This window comes from Hylobates moloch, unplaced genomic scaffold, assembly GCF_009828535.3.
Source record: "Hylobates moloch isolate HMO894 unplaced genomic scaffold, HMol_V3 SCAFFOLD_4, whole genome shotgun sequence".
Classification (NCBI taxonomy): Eukaryota; Metazoa; Chordata; class Mammalia; order Primates; family Hylobatidae; genus Hylobates; species Hylobates moloch.
Window position 1 is genome coordinate 155488332 of NW_026652279.1, and position 22650 is coordinate 155510981.

The 22650-nt window shown below is 37.3% G+C and overlaps 1 protein-coding gene across 3 annotated transcripts in view; it reads left to right on the forward strand.

Annotated features, from left to right (window-relative positions):
• The window catches only part of GPR180 (G protein-coupled receptor 180), a 54309-nt gene that overhangs the window by 26613 nt on the left and 5046 nt on the right, over positions 1 to 22650 (forward strand). Inside the window, exons 9-10 of one of the 3 annotated variants that reach the window (XR_009213306.1) lie at positions 380 to 703; positions 14708 to 14863. Coding sequence is in view for 1 of the 3 variants with exons in the window: in XM_032151106.2 (XP_032006997.2) it covers positions 380 to 538 (159 nt within the window). In the remaining 2 variants the exon portion in view is untranslated. Of the gene's footprint in view, positions 1 to 379; positions 8334 to 14707; positions 14900 to 22650 lie in introns of those variants that run through there. The other 2 variants (XR_004247782.2, XM_032151106.2) reach the window with 2 other exon arrangements.

Genomic DNA, 22650 nt, shown 5'->3' on the forward strand with positions numbered 1-22650 from the left:
AAGGGCTTTTAGAGTACTCTTTAAAGTTCAGGTAGGAGCATGCTTTATTCCTGTTACTAAATTAGCTAGGAACCTGATTTTTCTTATTTACTGAAACTCTTGTCTGTAGTGCATACCCTTAGGAGAGAATAGTTTAGCAAGTTATTCTTTTGTGCCTTACTTTGTCATCTACAAAATAACTGTTAAAGGGATTTTTATCCTTAAACAATCAGACTTCTGAACATTAGTCAGAAAATTTTTTTGATGAAATGTACCTATGATAAAGATGAAAGACAGAGTATTGTATTTATATAAAAAGCATATATAGATTCATGATATATTGAATATTATTTCTCTATTTCTGCATGCAGTAAAAGCATTCCTTTCCTTTTCTTTTCAGGTTATTACAATAGGTGTTATCCTTTGCCAGTCTGTTTCCATGGTTATTCTCTACAGACTCTTTCTATCTCACAGTCTATATTGGGAAGTTTCTTCACTTTCTTCAGTAACACTACCACTGACCATACCATCTGGACACAAAAGTCGCCCTCATTTCTGATGCTTGATTTTTGTTGAGAGGAAAAGTGAATTGGTTAAAAGAGTGCAATAAGGATCCAAATACAGTGACTTTTTTTCATACATTTAGTATGAAAACTTGAACAGCGAAAGCAGAGCATGTTATTTATATAACTGCATTTAAGCAGTACCAAGACTGAAAAAAAAGGTAATAAATGAAATGTTTTGAAATATACTTAAACAACAAACTTTGAAGAAAGTGTTGTTATAAAATGACTGAAGCGATTTCTATATGGAAATAAATGTGAAAAATAACTGTGATATTTTGGTAAAATATTCACCACTTATAATGCCTCATCTTAATAGCTAACTCAGGTTTAATAGTCTTATAAAAAGTAATCAGTTAAATGATTACTTGCTTATAAATATCTAAACTAGTCCAGTTATGAAATCAGTGTAATACATTGATTTTAAAAACTGCTGCTTTTTATGCTTTAAGGAAAATGTATTTCATGTTTGAGTTTAAAGGAATTGAAATTATTTCAGGAAATGAATATAAAATATGTTCACAGTTAAATGAATAAGCTGTTGTTTATTTGTGGATGGAGTTATTCTCCAGTTTTTTCTGCCATTTTTGGCTCTAGTTCAGGTTTTAGCTTGATTAGCAAAGGTTTTTGACAAACAGTTTATGAAAAAATAAAACTTAAATACATTACATGGGTTGTAAGGACAAAGGATTTTAAAATCTGAGCACTTAGGTGAAGGGACAAGCAGGTTTATGTGTTTAAAAAGAAAGAAGGGAAAACGTACTATGTGATATGGTACTGAAATTTTGATCCCAATAGAATTCATTTCTCTTACATTGAATCCCCAATCATAATTAAGCCGTATACACAGATTAAATTAACAGAAGCATTTCACAAAAATGTTGGTTTCAGTCATCAACTACCCATGAATTCCTGCCCAAGGATACTTAATCAGGATTAAATTTTCTATGAATAATTGAAAAACAAAACACTCACTGGATTTGTTATAATCCGTGTTGGCACTGGATTCTAAGTAGTTGCCATCTTGAATCCTTTGTAATAAAGCCATACTTTTGTGTGTGTGTGATGCCCCAGTATTGAGTATGCTAGCTAAAAAATATCAAGTGCCTGATTAAAGAATTGCTAAATGGTTGTCAATACTCGCTGTATAAAATGAGTATTCCCATTAATAGTCACTGATTGGAAATTATTCTGTTGCTGTTTGTCAAGCTGTTCAGGCCTTTTCCTTTTTACTTCTGGCTTATTTTAAAAATATTTTTTATCTACTTACTTTGTGTTTAAGCAAGAAACAGTGCACTGATCTGGTAGTTAAATTTTTTAATTAAATAGTTAAAATAATGTAGTGCAACTTAAAAATATCTATGGCTTTGTTTTTGTTTTTCTTTTGTACCTAGTCTCATTGGAAATGACTAGTATTCTGCCTCATTTTCAGGGCAGAATATGTGTTTGTGACCCAAAATGACAAAGTTACAAGGTTCAATCTGCTCATTAAATCGTCTGTTAGTTCTTTGTAAATCATTTAGTACATTAGAGCTACAGGTTAAGACTAGAAAGTCTGAGTTATGTTTTAGGTATACATGATCATCTGAGTGGTCATAACCTTTTCTTTTATCATGTCTCGCTAATAACCCCAGCTATTGTCTGTTGTGTTCAGCTGAGATGCAAAAAAGAAATTAAGCAAAAAAGAAAAAGGTGAAGCCTTTTCGTAAATTTTGTGAACTTGCCAAAAGGGGAAGGGAAAAATCTTTGTGTTACTTCACTCAAAGAACATAAGTAACTGTGATTAACATATATGAAATTTATTACTCCGCTTGCATTTATGAAACTAACCAGTTTTTTAAACTTTAATTCTTAAATTTATGGTTGGAATTGCTGATAATTTATTTTGTTATTCAAGAGCCATTGTTAAGTGGTGGAAAGTAGTTGTTAATAAATGTATAAAACTGTTCTTGACTAGTAATCAGGGACAAAATTTATAGTTCATAAGTCATGACACAGTATTCCCTCTTTTTCTGAATGTTTACACAGAGATTCATCACTGCAGATTACAGAAAGTTAAGTGTATATTGCAAACTCTAATTAAAGATAAAAATCTTTTCTACTTTTTTTTGTCAGATAATGCTTTTTTATGTGTTTTTATATTTTTTGAAAGAAGATAAATGGTTCATCCAGAGCTTTATTAAGAAGCATTTCTTTTCTTCCCTTAAAAAATAGATGTTTATTTTTATTGACGTGTGTATAATAAGATGGGTGCCTACTGTGATGCATTTTACCGGGCCTTTTACCTTCATTATTACTAATCTCTATTGTAATAACCAAGCTCCCATTTAACTGAGTATAAGAGAGAATAAATGATTTCTCTAAGGTCACCAAACTATTTAGTTTTTCCACTTTACCTTCATGAGTTAAGGAACACATATTATCTGTGTCTTAGTGAGAATGAATTGCTATCCATCATAATTTTTGCTGTTGATTTGAACATTAAAACTGGAATTGTGCTAAAATCAGAACATGAGCTTGAATATCTGTAAGACCTCAGCACACTTCAGAATTTGAACCTGGCTTTTAGCCAGACAGTATTACTAGCAGGAGAGTTAGTGTAGGCAGAAGAGCTTGCTTTAGGGTAATTATTTATTGTCTCCAGTAAAGTAAGTCACATCTGATGAACATAGGAGATACACAAATCTGAGATCATCTCTAAAATAATGAGACTAGAACCTATGTATCAACATGAGCATGGGCTCCTTCAGCATGTTTCTTCTAGGAGACTGCACATTCTTTGGAATTTGAAAATCTGGAATTATCTGCGAAACATTTTCTTAGCTTCTGTGTTGTCAAATCATTGAGGTTGTTTTTTGTTTGTTTTGAGAATTGATATGATTGTTAGAAGTAGCCAGATTTGAAGAGGTAATACTGGTTTTTATTCCAACATGTATTTGTGAATTGAGACTAAAATAGTGAGATTGGTTTTCCTCTGTGATCTGAAAGTAGTGTGGTAGAAGCACCGTAGCTTGATTTCTTGCAATAGGTCTCCAAGTAATATTACCACCTCCACATTTGGGCAGCCTTCTGCACAGCTCCAGGGGCATCATATGTGTTGTGCTGTAGGAGTACCATGAAGCCTGGAGGTGAGGAAAGAAGTGGTCCTGCCCACTAGGGCCATTCTGTACAGTGTAGCCAAAACAGTCTCTTAAAAATGGAAATCATCTGGATGATGAGCATACAGAAATTCTTTGTGCTAATTTTGTAACTTTTTTGTAAGTTTGAAATTATTTCAAAAAGTTTAAAAATCATACCAAACTACTACTTCCCTGACAAAAATCCTCCATGTGCCTCTCATTACACTTAGGAAAAGAAGTCCTCTCTCATTACTATGTTCTGCAAGGCCCATATGAATTCTGGTTATCTCTTAATTTGTACCACTCTCTCACACACATATCCCAGCCTCATTATCCTTCATCAAAAAAAGATCTAGCTTATATCACAGCCTCAGATACTTGACACTAGCCATCTTCTCTGCCTGGGACATTCTCTTCCAAATCTTGGCATGGTTGGAAGGCTGAATCCTCATCCTTCAGGTTCTCAGCTCAGATGTCTTTTAGAGAACTCACACCATCTGTGGTGGATTTATATGGTGCAGTTTAATCAACCTGGAGATACGTTCCGCAGAATTCTTTTCCATGCATAATTTCAGGACAATGTAGGCCATAAGAAATGTTTGATACAAGGTATAGAAGGCAGAAGTAAAGTAGCAGCCAGATCTGGATTCTTTTTATAAGTGGAAGCGCCAGACAAGGCACAAGGCACTGTTGCAGCTTATCCACATTATTGCTTATCTGTTGGCTCATCTTGGCCTGTGGGACAACAGCCAGGCCCACAGGAACACCAGTTCCTGCCAGAATGGCTCCTTCAGCTTCTCTGGCTCCTGGGCCAGGTGTGCGTTTTACTCTGACAAAGGGTGCCAGCTTCTGCTGGACAACTCCATCTTTCACACTGGAGGATTAGAGGCAGTGAGAGACCTGTATGGCTTCCAGTCCATCCTGACAAGTTCCACTCAGTTCCCACAGGTTCTACTCATCCTAGCAAGTTCCTTGCTTCCCCCATTTCCCATGTCTTCCCTTTCCAGCTGCCAGACACAAAAGAAACCACCTCCTATAATCCCTGTAAGTCCCTTATTTTGAATATTAAGATATGTGTATGTGTATTAGATCCTAGTTGTTGTTTTCTGATCAGACCCTGATTAACCATACCATCCTATCTAATGCTATTCCCCCATCCTAGTTCTATCATATTATCCCTTTTTTTGTTTGTTTTACTGAGCTGGTTTATCTTTGTCATCTCTCAAATTAGAATATAAATTTTAAGTGAGTTTGTCTCTATTGTTCATTGCTGTATGCCTAATACTAGGACACTCCCTGGTGCATACTAGATGCTCAAAATATTTTTGAGTGAATGAACGCAATGCTGAAAAATTTCCAAATCTGTACTTAACAGTGTAGTATTAATTATATAATAGAAGTGCCCATAGTGACTTCAATAATGCCTTGCCTATTCTTTGTTCAATTGTATGGAACTTGGTAGTGTGTAAAAATCTTGACTAGTCAAGTAGTTATCATAAAACATCAATTACGAGAGGATTTCTCAAATTCTCACAGAGGCAGTTTCTCTTTATGTAGTCCTGTAATAGGACCATGTGTCTGGTTTCTGGCCTGCCACAACTAGAAGCACCAATTTAAAAGAGAAGTTTCTAGTCAGCTAGAGGAGGGAATGTTGACAGTAGTCGGAAGCAGCTGGGAAAAGATAGGAAAACTAGAAATGACAATAACACTCAAATTGCAGCAGCCTGGGGTCATTTAGTGTAGGTGAAAGCAGCCCTGTGTTGTGTATCTCAGTAGACTCTTAAGAGATTTGTTGTTCAATGTATTCATGACAGTGACTGATGGTAATTAAGAAAATATTAAGTTATAATTATGTTCAGTAGCCTCCAAGAAGTACGCGAAAACCTTCTAATATTTTCTTCTTGTTAAACAGGTAATACGTGCGCATTGTACAAAAATCAGAAAGTTGAAAAAGGTGGGGAAAAGAAGTCCTTCTCTCACTCATTTCCCTTCCCTGAATCCAACCTCTGTTACCAGTTATCTTTCTAGAAATGGCCCCATGCACATATGAACATATATGAAACACAAATTATAGCATACCATACAGACTTTTGCACATTCGGCAATTTATTCTGTAGCCCTACCTAGAATTGTCCCATTTTTTTCGCCAATTGCATAGAGCTCCATTATATGGATGTATTTTGATTTTTTCAAAGAATCAGTCCTGTTACTGCATGTTGTTGGTTTTCAGTCTTGCTAATACAGACAAGGCTGAAATTAAGACTGTAATCAAGAATTTGCCAAGACTTCCTCCCCTTCTCCCAAAATGCTTCCACTCCAGGTTCCAGGTCTAGATCCTTGGGATTTTCTAGGTGATAGAAGTATCTTTGTTACTCATAGTGAGCTCTGATAGTTACGCTAACAAGATGACTCAAGTAGGGGCTGGCCACACCAGAAGACCAACCATTGGGTTAGAGGGTTGGAGTTTTGAGTCATATGATATTAGCCCAACCTCTGAGGTGGAAAGAGGGGTTAGAGATCGAGTTCAGCTTTATATAGAGATTGAGTCAATTAATCATGCCTGTAATGAAACCCCGAGAGAAACTCTGGTCAGTGATGCTCAAGTGAACTTCCCTGGTTGGCAATACTCTGGTGTGTTCTAGGAGGGTGACATGTCCCTGAGGACACAGAAACTTTGTGTTTGGGATCCTCTTACACCTTGCTTTATGTATGTCTTCTTTTGGCTGTTCTGATTTGTATCCTTTTGCTATAATAAACTATAATTGTATGCATAGCACTTTGCTGAGTTCTGTGAGTTGTTCTATTTAGTTATAGAACCTGAAGGTATTGTGGGGACCCCTGAACTTGCAGCCAGTTGGTCAGAAGTAAGGATGGCCCTGGGAATGCCCAAAGTTGCTAGTTTCTGAAGTGAGGACAGTCTTATGGAGGACTGGGCCCTTAACCTGTGAAGTTTGGCTTAACTTCAGGTAGTTGGTGTCAGAAGCCATTGCAAATATCCTGATTATCGGTGCAAAACAAAAACACTTAACAGAAAATTATGTTGTACTCTCTGTAGGGATAATTTTCTGTTAAGTGTTTTTGTTTTCCATGGATTGTACTAGATGTCAATCTGATAAATAACTTTTATTCATTATCGTTTTAATTTGCATTTCTCTTATTAATTTATATGTTTTAAAACCATTTTCTTTCCAGTTCTACGATCTGTTAACATATTTTTCCCACTTTTCTATTGGGTTGGTTGTCTTTTTCTTATTGATTTGTTAAAACTCTTTATAACAGAAATTAGTCATTTGTGATACGAGTCTGAACTGTGTTTCTCAATTTGTGATTTTTCTTTTTACTTTTTTAATGGTATCTTTTTCTTGTAGTTTTTTTAATGCAGGTGGAATTATCAGTCTTTTATTTTTTTCTTCTGTGTTCTACCTGTTTCACAGGTAGAAAAGCCTTAGCTCTTTGAGATTATGTTTAAATGCCCTGTATTTTCATCTAGTGGTTTTATGGTTTTTTTATGTTTTTTTTCATCCACCTGGAATTTATTTTGCTGTTAAAATATGAATTAGAGATCCAACTTAATTTTTTTCAGATGGTTGCTCACTTATTGCAATATCATATGTTATATAATCCATCTTTACTGATTCGTTGTTAATTGATTTCTGGACTTTTAAGGCTAGCTGATGAATTGTTGATCTGGTACCACACTATTTCAATTATTGTAGTCTTAAAATTGCTGTACTCTTTGGTAGGGATAATTTTCTGCTAAGTGTTTTTGTTTTTTATAATTTTCCAATTAGTCTTGCTCATTTTTTATATAAACTTTGAAATCAATTTTTCTGATTTTCAAAAGAAAAAAAATCCTGTTTAGTATTCTTAGTGGAATGAATTAAATTTCCATAGCCATTTAGGGAAATTTGACTTTCTTAACGTGTTGAGTGTTAAACCCACAAGTGGTAGCATGCCATTGACTCCTCAGCCAAGCATATTATCAATTGTCAGAAACTAGTCTTTCCCATAGTGATCCAAGAAATTAGTACGAAATGCCTTTCTGACTTTTTAAAACTTATATACATATATAATACATATTATATATACTTATATAGTAAGTAATCAGAAGTATGTGTTTCTCAATCACCTTTTAAAGACTTCTTTATATAGCTCTTGTACATTTCTTTATATGAATATGTTAATGTTTTCTTTCATTATATGTTGCATATGGCTTTTGTTTTATGCATGAAAACTATTGATTTCTGTATTCTAATTTTGTTCCCAGTCACCTAACTGAATTCTTCTAACAGTTGTAATAAATTTCTGGTTGGCTCTCTTGTGTTTTCTAGGCAAACACCGTATTGTCTGCAAATAATCATCATTTTTGTCTTTTCTATTCAATTTTTTACCTCTAATTGTTGCTCCTTCAACTTAAAAATGAAAACTCCAAAGCAAGCAGAAACAAGGAAATAATAAAGAGCAGGTATCAATGAACTTGATTACGGAAAAACTATAAAGAAAAATTAACAAAACCAAAAGCTCATTCTTTGAAAAGATTAGTAAAAGTTACAAGCCTCTAGCAAGACTGACAAAAGAAAAAAGACATAAATTACTAATATCAGGAATAAAAGGAGATACCAGACTGCAGACATTAATGGAACAGGAAGAAAATACTACAAACAAACAAACAAAATTCTCTACTAACATAAATATGGCAATTTAGATGAAATAACCAATTCTCTGAAGACTATATGGCAAGAACTATAAAAGGTCTGAGATTTTACATACTTACAAGCTAACTAGTTAACCTGTTACAGCAAGCACCATGAGCTTCATGTTGGTTTACATTGGTTATACATATATCTGAAGTTTATGGAGGCAATACAGGCAGGACTACATGAATATTCCACATGCAGTGGATTTGTGTTGCACCCAAGGAACACTGAACCTAGACAGTTTATCTCCTTTATAACTGGCTCTTTGTCAAGGGGGAAACATTTCCTCATCCTGCTCACTGTATATGCAACCTTGAGACATGGCCTAGATAAAGAGTAGTTAGAGCCTTGTATTCTTGGTCTCCCCATTAGGAACATGCAGGGATGCAAAAGGATGGTGGACTGCCTCTCCCAACATCACAAACTACCAAAACCCACTCAAGAAGTAAATATCCAAAATAGTCCTGTAACTATTAAAGGAATTGAATTCTTAAACAACTTTTGAAATAAAAATCTCTAGTCCCAGATGGTTTCATGGGTAAATTCCACCAAACATTTAAAGAAATAACACTGATTCTACACAATCTATTCCAGAAAAATAGAAGAGATGGGAGAGAAAAGTGCAAAGGCAAGTTTGTGAAGAAAGGAATGCTTTTGATGCTTTTGCAACAAATGATGTTGAAACTAATGGACATCCATATGCAAAATAAATGAACCTCAACCTCATTCTCTCACCTTGTATTAGTGTGTTTTCACACTGCTGATAAAGATACCCAAGACTGGGTAATTTATAACAAAAAAGAGGGGTGTGTGTCTGTGTTTTTGAGATGGATTCTTGCTCTGTCGCCCAGGCTGGAGTGCAATGCCATGATCTTGGCTCACTGCAACCTCCGCCTCCCGGGTTCAAGTGATTCTCCTGCCTCAGCCTCCCAACTAGCTGGGACTACAGGCCAGTGCCACCATGCCCAACTAATTTTTGTATTTTTAGTAGAGATAGGGTTTCACCATATTGGCCAGGTTAGTCTCGATCTCTTGACTTCGTGATCTGCCCGTCTTGGCCTCCCAAAGTGCTGGGATTACAGGCATGAGCCACCGTGCCTGGCCAGTGAAAAAGAGGTTTAATGGACTTATAGTTCCATGTGGCTGGGGAGGCCTCATGATCATGGCGGAAGGCAAAAGGCATGTCTTATGTGGCAGCAGATGGGAGAATGAGAGCCAAGTGAAAGGGGATTCCCCTTATAAAACCGTCAGCTCTTGTGAGACCTATTCACTACCAGGAGGATAGTATAAGGGAAACCACCTCCATGATTCAGTTATCTCCCACTGGGTCCCTCCCACAACATGTGGGAATTATGGGAGCTACAATTCAAGATGAGATTTGGATGGGGGGACAGCCAAATCATATCATACCTCATACAAATATTAACATAAAATGAAGGATAGATCTAAATGTAAAACAAAACCAGAAAACTTTTAGAACACAAGAGAAAATCTTTGTGATGAGGTTATGCAAAGAATTCTTAGACACCTAAAACATAATCCACAGAAGATAAAAAATGGCAAATTTGATTTCAAAATGAAAAACTTTCATTCTGCAAAAGACACTGTCAAGAGAATGAATAGACAGGCAATAGTCTGGGAGAATATTTGTAAATATGATAAAGTTTAATAAAGGATTCCATATAAAGAATGTATAAAGAACTCTTAAAACTCTACAGTGAGAAGACAACCCAATTAAAAAATGAGCCAAAATCTTGAACAGACATTTCACCAAAGAATACATATACAGCTAGCAAATTAACACGAGAAGATGTTCACTATAATTAGTCATTAGGGAAATGCAAATTAAAAGGATGGAGAGATACTACTACACATCTATTAAAATAGCTAAAATAAAAATACTGAAATTACCAAGTCCTGGAAAGGATGTGGAGCAGCTGGAACTCTCCTACATTGCTTGTGGGAATGCAAAATAGGAGAGCCATTCTGAAAAACAGTTTTGCAGTTTCTTATAAAGTTAAATTACCATATGACCAAGCAATTCCACTCCTTGGTATTAACCCTAGAGAAATGAATGGCTCATACAAAAACCTGTGCATAGTGTTTATAGCAGCTCTATTCATAATTATAAAAAACTGTTAATGACCCAGATGTCCTGAATTGATAAAGTATGATGTATCCCTACAAAGGAATATTATTAGTAATAAAAGGAAACTATTGATTCACACAACTTGCATGAGAATCAAAGGCCTTATGTTGGATGAAAGAGGCTAGTCTTAAAAAGTTACATGTTATTGTATGATTCAACTTAGATGGTATTCTCATATAGACAAAGCTACAGTAATGGGGAAAACATCAGTGGTTGCCAGGAGTTACAAGTGAGGACAGGATATGATTACAAAGGAGTAACACCAAGGAGTTTTGAGGCAGGTGATGGAACTCTTCTTTATCTTGACTGTGTAGTGGTTATCTCAGTCTAGGTGTATGTTAAAATTAAAAGAATTGTACATTAAAGAAGTCAATTTTACTGTATCATGATTTTATTATACTTTAAGTTCTAGGGTACGTGTGCACAACGTGTGGGTTTGTTACATATGTATACATGTGCCATGTTGGTGTGCTGCACCCATTAACTCGTTATTTACATTAGATATATCTCCTAATGCTATCCCTCTCCCCTCCGCCTACCTCACAACAGGCCCTGATGTGTGATGTCCCCCTTTCTGTGTCCAAGTGTTCTCATTGTTCAATTCCCACCTATGAGTGAGAACATGCAGTGTTTGGTTTTCTGTCCTTGTGACAGTTTGCTGAGAATGATGGTTTCCAGCTTCATCCATGTCCCTGCGAAGGACACGAACTCATCCTTTTTTATGACTGCATAGTATTCCATGGTGTATATGTGCCACATTTTCTTAATCCAATCTATCATTGATGGACATTTGGGTTGGTTCCAAGTCTTTGCTATTGTGAATAGTGCCACAATAAACATATGTGTGCATGTGTCTTTATAGCAGCATGATTTATAATCCTTTGGGTATATACCCAGTAATGGGATGGCTGGGTCAAATGGTATTTCTAGTTCTAGATCCTTGAGGAATCGCCACACTGTCTTCCACAATGGTTGAACTAGTTTACAGTCCTACCAACAGTGTAAAAGTGTTCCTATTTCTCCACATCCTCTCCAGCACCTGTTGTTTCCTGACTTTTTAATGATGGCCATTCTAACTGGTGTGAGATGGAATCTCATTGTGGTTTTGATTTGCATTTCTCTGATGGCCAGTGATGATGAGCATTTTTTCATGTGTCTTTTGGCTGCATAAATGTCTTCTTTTGAGAAGTGTCTGTTCATATCCTTTGCCCACTTTTTGATGGGGTTTTTATTTTTTCTTGTAAATTTGTTTAAGTTCTTTGTATTCTGGATATTAGCCCTTTGTCAGATGGGTAGATTGCAAAAATTTTCTCCCATTCTGCAGGTTGCCTGTTCACTCTGATGGTAGTTTCTTTTGCTGTGCAGAAGCTCTTTAGTTTAATTAGATCCCATTTGTCAATTTTGGCTTTTGTTGCCATTGCTTTTGGTGTTTAGACATGAAGTCCTTGCCCATGCCTATGTCCTGAATGGTATTGCCTAGGTTTTTTTCTAGGGTTTTTATGGTTTTAGGTCTAACATGTAAGTCTTTAATCCATCTTGAATTAATTTTAATATAAGGTGTAAGGAAGGGATCCAGTTTCAGCTTTCTACATGTGGCTAGCCAGTTTTCCCAGCACCATTTATTAAATAGGGAATCCTTTCCCCATTGCTTGTTTTTGTCAGGTTTGTCAAAGATCAGATGGTTGTAGATGTGTGGTATTATTTCTGAGGCCTCTGTTCTGTTCCATTGGTCTATATCTCTGTTTTGGTACCAGTACCATGCTGTTGGTACCATGCTGTTTTGGTTACTGTAGCCTTGTAGTATAGTTTGAAGTCAGGTAGCATGATGCCTCCAGCTTTGTTCTTTTGGCTTAGGATTGTCTTGGCATTGCGGGCTCTTTTTTGGTTCCACATGAACTTTAAAGTAGTTTTTTCCAATTCTGTGAAGAAAGTCATTGGTAGCTTGATGGGGATGGCATTGAATCTATAAATTACCTTGGGCAGTATGACCATTTTCCTGATAGTGATTCTTCCTATCCATGAACATGGAATGTTCTTCCATTTGTTTGTGTCCTCTTTCATTTTGTTGAGCAGTGGTTTGTAGTTCTCCTTGAAGAGGTCCTTCACATCCCTTGTAAGTTGGATTCCTAGATATTTTATTCTCTTTGAAGCAGTTGTGAATGGGAGTTCACTCATGATTTTTTAAAATAAAATAAAAAATGGATGTTGTTTAATGCCTTTTCATCATCCAAGAGTATGATGATATGATTATTCTCTTTTGTTCTATTAATATGGTGAGCAGTAGTAATAGATTTCCTGATGTAGAACCATCATTCAATACATTTTGGAAAATTTTATCATCCCAAACTGATGAGATTTTTTAAAGAAAGGCCAGACACGCTGGCTCATGCCTGTAATCCCAGCACTTTGGGAGGCCGAGGCAGGTGGATCACTTGATGTCAGGGGTTCGAAACCAGCCTGCCCAACATGGCGAAACCCCGTCTCTACTAAAAATACAAAAATTAGCCGGGCATGATGGCATGTGGCTGTCATTCCAGCTACTGGGGAGGCTGAAGCAGGAAAATCACTCGAACCCAGAAGGCAGAGGTTGCAGTGAGCCGAGATCGTGCCACCGCACTCCCGCCTGGATGGCAGGGCAAGACTCCATTTCAAAAAAAAAATCCGGGTACTTAATAGGGTATAAACTCTAGCAGTATGAAGAATGAGAACATTCAGATTCACTCTCAAGTCATATCTGTTTGCTTTGAAAAGTCTATTTAAAATCAGCTGTATTTTTTTTTTTTTTTTTTTGAGACAGTCTTGCTCTGTTGCCCAGGCTGGAGTGCGGTGGCGCAATCTCAGCTCACTGCAACTTCTGCCTCCCGGGTTCAAGCAATTCTCCTGCTTCAGCCTTCCAAGTAGCTGGGATTATAGGCTCCCGCCACCATGACCTACTAATTTTTGTATTTTTAATAGAGAGAGGGTTTCACCATGTTGGCCAGGCTGGTCTCAAACTCCCGACCTCAAGTGATCCACCCGCCTCAGCCTCCCAAAGTGCTGGGATTACAGGCGTGAGCCACCACACCCGGCAAGTTGTACTGTTTGAATTTTTGCTTTTTACATCACTTATATTTCAGATTTATTGCCTAGGTGCTGTAAATTATGGCTGGTTAGGTATAAAAGATGTTGAAACCTTTCACAATTAGAATCTATTAATGATATACTGGAAAAGAGCATGGCGTTTGTGGCAAGACAAACCTGAATTCAAATCTTGGCTCTGCCATTTTTCAATGATTTTCTTATTTGTAATCTGTTTCAGAGCAGTCATTCTTTTAGTACAAGAAAGGGTCCTACAAGATAGAGTGAGAAGTGGCCAGATCTGAGAGATGAGTTCTAATATTAGGAGGTCATTGGATTGCTGTAAAGATTATGTATGGTGCTTGTTCCCACTCAGTGCTATGCTCATTGTTTATAGACCTGAAGGTTGTGTGTAAAATTTTCAGTGAGCCTGATGTTCTTCCTAATCTGTCTGTTCGTGGAGATAATATTTAAATGTCCATGAGATGAGGTGTTTGTTTTAAATAATCATACATATGTGGTTAGAACAGAAAGTAGGTGTGTTTGGGATATGTTCAAGGTTCTATCTAATTCACACATGACTGCATTCCAAGTTACTCCCACACAAAATAAACTTTTAAATCTCTTGCCTAGCCTGTGAGCCTTATAGATCTTTCAGAAGATTAGTTTTTAAGACTTACTCAGAACTCAATGTTTGTAAAAGGCTTTTTTTTTTTTTTTTTTTTTTTTTTTTTTGCAAGGGAGCCAGGGGAAGTAAGAGACGGATTGTTTCAGTGCAAAGTGGTTTCTTTCTGGGTACACCACAAATTGCTCTAACTTATGTTCCTCATCAAATTAGTAGACTATGTTTTATTTCATTTTGTAAAGACAGCAGCTTTTGTGGAAATAAATGATACCGGTAGTTGCTAAATTTTGATATTTCCAAACTAGCAATCCGTTTAAATCCCTTTGAATTCTATCTTTGATTGTTCTTCAAAGAATGTAGAGTGGTTCATAGAGTTAACCTGAGAATTCAAGATGGAAAACATTCCTGGCAGAGGAAGGTCGGGTTTTAAACACATAGCAAAAATTGCAGATTATGTCTTCTATCTAGATTTTAAGGTCATAGGTCTTTCACCTTTTAAAATATGAATTCCCTTCCAGAGAGCAACATTACCCTGCCAGCTCTTCAGCTTCCAGGAACCCCTCTCTCAGATCCGGCCACTCCTCACTGTATCCAGTGAGAACTCTTCAGTGTGCTAAAAGGATCACCGTTTGCTCCAAACCAGATGTTTCCCTCCAGGGCTCTACTTTAAGTCGGTAAGGCAATATTTCCTGCCCTTTGTCTTCTCCGTATTTTTCATACTTCTCCTCTTTATCATAATGTTGTTTTGGTTTTTCTGATTCTTGATGATACACCACTGTCAGCTCAAGCTTATGCTGAATTTCAACAGCTGTGACATGTCTAAACTGCATTATCTTGAAAGCATTGGCTCTAGTGAAAACTAGAAAGGAGCCAAATTAATAAAACAAAACATTTCAAAGGGTTCCTATGGATACATCCTGAAACTAGGAAGTACATACTGAGTTGAGTTGACTCACTCAGCCTGTAATAGCCTCTTCTACACTGCTGCAGCATTTGTGTACACACTGTATAATACATGCTTCAGGAGAATTGGAGCATCTGATGATTGCAATCACATCACTAAAGGTGCACCTTTTTGCCTATGAAATCCATTCTTAAATGGGTTATTGTGTTTGAAGTGATTTATTACAATCTCTAGAGATAAAATATAAATACCATACTAGGGGTGTGGAAACCAAGGTACAAAATGATATGTTTTATGTAGAGGAGTAATCAGAAAATAATGAGTATGCATTCTAATAAGGGTAAAGTCACTAGAGCAGATTGAAAAGACTTCCTTTTATTGCAAGTTGAACCTGTGCAAAGCTGGACTCAGGCAGTAATAACATGATGCTACGTTCCTTTGCATCTGGTTTTATGAGATCTTTATGTGTCCAGTGTGACTTTCTTCTTTATATATTCATGTTTTAGTTTTAATATATCTGCTTTGAGTTTGATTTTTTTTTTTTAAGGAGCTTCTGGGCAGGAATGTAAACACTGCTGTACAGCCCCTGGGTTATAAGTGGTGGGGGCGGAGGTGGTGGCCACAGAGGAGTCAGAAAAATAGGAATAGATTCTGAAGTGAAGATCAGCTTATTTTTTATTTGAAAAGGAAATGCTTTTTATCTCCATATATATAATGACTTTTTTCTGGGTTATTTGCGTATGGTTGGCCTTTTCTGTTAGCTCTTCATCTTTTTCTTTACACTTTCTAAGAACTGTGCCTACAATGCATATTGAAAATATATTTCCTGCTTTGTGATTTGCTTTTCAGTTTTTTATATAATTGTTTTGGCATACAGAAATTTAAGGCTTTCATGTAATCAAGTATGTGAATATTTTCCTCTGGGGTTCCTGCGTTTGGTTTTCTTCAGTACCCAAGATTCCATCTTCACTGGCATCTGTATACACTAATGCCATGGCTTCAATTGTTACAATCAATCTTTAATCTACGTGGAATTTATTTTTATATAAAACAATAGTTCTTATCCAGGCTATGCATTAGAATCACATGAGAAAAAAAATATTCATGCCTAGATTCCATCCCAGACTAATTCATCGAGAATCTCTGAGGGTGGGATGTGATCACTGTATTGTTTCTGAATTTCTGCAAGTGACTTGAAATGTACAACCAGACTCAAGAACCACTGTGTAAAGGGTCAGGTAGGGATCCAACATTTTCTTTTTCCAAATTGTTCCAGTCCACCCTGCAAAGACATTTTTGAAGAATACTGATGTACAAATTGTCATGATAAAATAAACATTAAGTTAAAAAAAATGAAAACTTCATATATGCCAACACTCTCCAATTCCAACTTTGCGCTACTATATATAGTATTATATAAGAACTGAAAAAATACAACCAAATCTTGATGATTATCTCAGGGTGGTGGAATTTAGATTTTCTTGTTTATCCTTTTCTTCATTTTCCAAATACTCTACAAAGATCATGTTTTACTCTTTCTAATGAGAAAAATTGCAAAAGAATTTTAATATTTAAAAATCAAAGATTATTATCTAGTTATTTATTTATGTATTTTAAGATGGAGTTTTGCTCTTGTTGCCCAGGCTGGAGTGCAATGGTGGAATCTCAGCTCACTGCAACCTCCGCCTCCCAAGTTCAAGTGATTCTTCTGCCTCAGCCTCCCAAGTAGCTGGTATTATTACACACATGCACCACCACACCTGGCTAATTTTTTATTTTTAATAGAGACAGGGTTTCACCATGTTGGTAAGGGTAGCCCCAAACTCCTGACCTCAGGTCATCTGCCTGCCTCAGCCTCCCAAAGTACTGGGATTACAGGTGTGAGGCACCACGCCTGGCCTATTTTTATTTTTTTATTTTTTCTTTTCTAGTCATTTTTTTACAAGTACATAGAAGAGTACTTTGACAGCCCTAGCATCTTCCCTAAGTGCTAGAGTGCAGCAAGGGGATGTGAAACGTTTTATCCTAAACATTTGACTATTTTGATCAGATCAGAGTGGCAATTCTTAAAATCTTAGATCTGGGCCGGGTGCAGTGCTCATACCTGTAATCCCAGCAGTTTGGGAGGCCGAGGCAGGCAGATTACAAGGTCAGGAGTTCGAGACCAGCCTGGCCAATATGGCGGAACCCCGTCTCTACTAAAAATACAAAAGTTAGCCAGGCGTGGTGGCGTGTGCCTGTAGTCCCAGCTACTCGGGAGGCTGAGGCAGAAGAATCGCTTGAACCCAGGAGGCAGAGGTTGCAGTGAGCCGAGATCACACCACTGCAGTCTAGCCTGGATGGCAAAGTGAGACTCTGTCTCAAAAAAAAAAAAAAAGAAAAAAAATCTTAGATCTGAAAAGGAGTCTTAGAGATTCTATTAAAATAATCCCCTTGTTTTACTGACCAGGAATCTAAAGCCTCCAGGGATAAAAATTTGCTGAAAACACGTGGTCACATAGAAGCAGAACCAAGACCACAACAGGCAAAACTGATCTATGGTGATAGAAATAAGAACAGTGAGAGCTGATTGGAAGGGGACACGAGAACTTTCTGGGATGCTAGAAATATTCTTATTTTGACTGAATATTGGTTACGTGGATGTATACACTTATGAAAATTCACCAAAATGTGCACTTAAGATCCATACATTTTACTCTATGTAAATTTTATCTAAAAATATCTTTAAAAATGCCAGTGTAGTCACAGCTGCGAAGGGAGCTAACAAATAAAGTTGTTCCACGTAAGATGGGGACATAACTAACTAGGTACAAGGCATAGAAGCAAAATTCATATTGGACTTAAAATCCAATGACTAAATTATAGAGTAGATTTTACTTTATAAGACCTGAATATGTTAAATGGAAGCATTATGTGGAAGAACTGGAAATGTATTATTTTGTTTTACTTAGTCTAGCTAGGCTACACCCAGTGGAATGTTAGATTAAATTGGATTTTAATATTTTGAGAGGACTGTTGAAGAGAGTAGAAGAAAATTAGCTAAAACAATGTAAAGTAGATCCTATGAGGAAATGTAAAACGACAGATAGTTACAAGGATTAAAGAAAAGGCTGAGGGGACTTCTTAAAAACAAAAATGTAAATGAGGCTGGGTGAGGTGGCTCACACCTGCAATCTCAGCAATTTGGAAGGCTGGGGTGGGAGGATCGCTTGAGCCCAGGAGTTCAAGACCAGACTGGCAACATAGTGAGACTCCATCTCTACAAATATATATATATATATATATATATATATATATATATATATATACACACACTAGTAGATTAGTATAGTCTATACTAGTATACACTAGTGATATACTGTATCACTAGTCTATAACTTAGTCATTGGATTTAAAGTCCAATATGAATTTTGCTTCTATGCCTTGTGCCTAGTTAGTTATGCCCCCATCTTATGTGGAACAACTTTATTTGTCAGCTCCCTTCATAACTGTGATTACAATGCCATCTTTAACAAATATTTTTGGGTAAAATTTACATAGAGTAAAATGCGTGGATCTTAAGTATACATTTTGGTGAATTTTGATAGATGTATACATCCATGTAACCAACATCATATATATCTGGGCATGGTGGTAAGCGCCTGGGTTCCAGCTACTCAGGAGGCTGAGGTGGGAGGATCACTTTAGCCCAGGAGTTAGAGCTTCTGTGAGCTATGATATCACCCTACTGCACTCCAGCCTGAGCAACAGAGCAAGACCCCGATTCTATTTTTTTTTTTAAGTAAATGAAGGGGAATTGTGTGATGTGGAGGACACAGCTCTTTTATATTTCACAGATAACAGCATTATGTGCAATAATTCAAAACTATGGTAAAGGCAATTTAGGTTAGACTTTTAGAAAGAACTTAGTGATTGGGCATGCTCCCCGCTGCCAAAAGTCAGTCGCCATAGTCCAATGCTGATGGTGCTGCCTGGAAACAAAGGAAAGGACAACTGGCCACTGACAGCCTCTCTCAGCCCTGAGTTGGGGACCACAGGACGTCTGAGAGTATTAGTTAATGGAATCCATGAAAAAAAACTCTAAGTCAGTACACATCCTCATTCATTTTGGCTCTCATCAACTATGGAAGGAAGGAAGCTATTTGTTAATTTTTAAGAAAATGATTAATAAGAATCCCCTGGCTTTTCATCTTCAGGGCTCAACTTAGGTGTGAGTTCCTCTGGGAAGCCTCTCTGGCTCCCCTGGCTCCCAGGTGGGTTAGATACCCCTCCCTTATACTCCTGTGGTTCTTGCCTTGCCATACTGCACTTCAATTTTCCATTTTCTTCCTCTTCTCTACACTTTGAGCTCCTTGAGGGCAAGAACTGTATCACTAGTCTATTCTCAAAACTTAGCAGGAAGTCTAACACATAACAGGTTGTCAATAGATATTTGTTGAAAGATGACCACCGGCCTAAATAAGTTTGCTAATGGGAAAAATGACTTCCTAACGGCTACATGAAGCACTTTGAGAGGCTGAGGTGGGAGGATTGCTTAAGCCCAGGAGTTTTTGAGACCAGCCTGAGCAACATAGTAAGATCCCATTTCTACAAAAACTGCAAAAATTAGCTAGGCAAATATGAAATATACAAAAATTTTAAAAAATTAGTCCCAGCTGTTTGGGAGACTGAGGTGGGAGGATCACCTGAGCCCGGGAGGTCAAGGCTGCAATGAGCCATGATCACACCATTGCACTCCACTCTGGGTGACAGAGACCCTGTCTCAAAAGAAAAAAGAAGTATTTTTTCGTTTTAATTGAAAATTCCTTTTTTCTCATACTCCATTGTAAAACTAAATACACAAGAAAATGAGAGGAATTTAATAGGGGAAAATTAGAAAGTATAATCAAGCAAAGAATATTACAAGCAAAAAACAGAAAAACCTATCTCTACCAACTAGACACCACTGTTAATAAATTTGTGTATATTCTTGCAGATTTTTCCCCTTAAGGTTAAGTATAATATAAACATCATGCACATATTAAATGGGATAATTCTATAATACTATTTCATCATGTTCAGGATATATTAATTTTTAGCACCAGTTAAAATGCCTGAACACTAGTCCACTGTGTGAACATAACTTATTTAACGAATTCCTAGACATGTGGATTTTTCATTTTTATAAACAATGCTAAATCATTTCTTACAGATTTGTAAAGGCAAGTATCCTCTTTCATCAAAGGGGAAGGTAACATAACAGAAATGCATCTTCACTAAAAGTTCTGCTAGACTGGAGTGGACCTGTTTTATTGGGCACTCCATCTGGCATGTAGTAGGCACTAGGTGAGTTTTATAAGACAGCAAAGGAGAGAAAGGGCAGGATTCCAGGATAGTAGCCTTTCCCTCTGTAGTGAAATTCTGTACTTCTTATTCAATTCTGGATTTCTGTTTCATGCCCAAATTAACCTTTTTACTTTGCAGTACACTCATTTATTCATAGCACAAATGTAGTATTTCTGCTGTTAATTTTAGTTTGTTTTAATTTCCTTCCTGCCTGTAGTGTTTTCATGGTTTATCTTTATCAGCAATATTAGTTTATGATCTCAATTCATTGTACCTTTTAAACTTTACATAGCACGTTGTACAATGCCAAGCATTTTTAGAAGTTTCATAAATAACATTTGATGATGTTATTGAGTTCCTACTATATCTTTTCATTCGTGAAGTTTTACTTACGCTTGCTATGTCCCAAGGGGTGTGTTAGAGGTGAAGATACAAAGGAATGAGAAAGGGGATGGAGGCTCTGTCCTCAGGAAGCTCTTACAGGTAACAGATAGGCATGGAATCAGATATGGGCATTACAGTAAGTACCAGAGGAGTTCTGCACACAGTTTAATGGAAAGACTGGAGAAAGCAACTGCAGGGTTTTGATGATGGACAGAGAGGGCTTCATGGTGTTGAAAGGCAAAGTGAAAATATTGGAATCTTGAAGAATGAGCCAGGAAGTTTACCAGAAGGCCCAAGGAAGGAAGGGCATTCCAAGCAAACTAAATGGCCCATGCAAAGCAGAGGTTTGAATGAGCTTATTTGGGGAAATACATGTTGTTTGGTAATGCCAGAGGGCAGGGTACAATTTGGAGAGTGCCAGAAGAGGCTTGCAAGGTGGTCAGTCAAAAAGCCTTTTGAATAACAGACTAAGGAATACAAATTTTATTCATGTAGTTATGTATTTATTTTTGAGACAGGGTTTTGCTCTGTCGCCCAGGCTGGAGTACAGTGCTGCAATCTTGGCTCACTGCAGCCTCTGCCTCCTTGGGTTCAAGTGATTCTTGTGCTTCAGCCTCTGGAGTAGCTGGGACGTTAGGTGCCTGCCACCATACCTGGCTAATTTTTGTATTTTTGGTAGAGACAGGATTTCATCATGTTGGCCAGGCTGGTCTTGAACTCCTGGGCTCAAGCCATTCACCTGCCTCGGCTTCTGAAAGTGCTGAGATTACGGCATGAGCCACCCTGCCTGGCCTATTTTTTATTTCTTATTTACTTATTTATTTTTGAGGCAGGATCTCGCTCTGTTACCCAGGCAAAAGTGCTATGGCACAATCACAGCTCACTACAGCCTCAACCTCCTGGGCTCATATGAGCTTCCCACCTCATTTAAAAAAATTTTTTGTGGAGATGAGGTCTCACTATGTTGCCTAGGCTGCTCTCGAACTCCTAGGCTCAAGTGAGCTGGGTCCTCTGCCTTGGGTCTAACAAAGCTTCAGCAAAGGTGTCAGAATGGCTGTGTTCTTTTCTGCAGCCCATAATGTTGTTCCAAGCCTATGTGGTTGTTAGCAGAATTCAGTCCCTGTTCTCTTACTGGCTGTCAGCCACGGCCACTCTTAGCCTCTAGAGGCTGCTCCCAGTTCCTTACCATGTGGCCCTCTCACAGGTCCTCTCTCAGCATAGCAGTTTACTTCTTCAGGGGCAGCAGGAGAATCTCTCTGACTTCTAGAGTTTAGTTTACTTCTAGACCCTCTTTAAAGGGCTCGCCTGATTAGATCAGCCCCACCCAGGCTTATCTCTCTTTTGATTAACTCAAGGCCAGCCAGGGAGGAGCTTGAATTACATCTGCATGATCCCTTCACTTTTGCCACACGGGGTATCACTGGACTGCTCTCTCATCACATTCATGGTCCTGCTTATACTCGAAAGTGTGGGTCCCTGGGGGGCATCTTAGAATTCTGCCTACCACAGAGAGTGTGTCATGAATTAAAACAGAAAGCACATGAAGAGGAGCAATTTCACTGGGGTTAAATATTGAGTTTTGTCTTCAAATGAATATTGTTTGAAATATCTGTGTCATGTGGTAGAGAATACTGTATTTGGTGACTTTCTACATAGTACCTATGGGCTGTGGCACACATTTTGTGTCAGCTCAAATCCTACAAAATCATCTTCCTAATCACTGTAGTCACCCAATGGAACAAAAGTAGTAATTGCATGGATGACGAGCATCTTAAAATGTCTCTGCATCATTACAATCTTAATGTAAAAATTTCGTCTTATATGCTTTCACTTCACTTATAGTTTTGT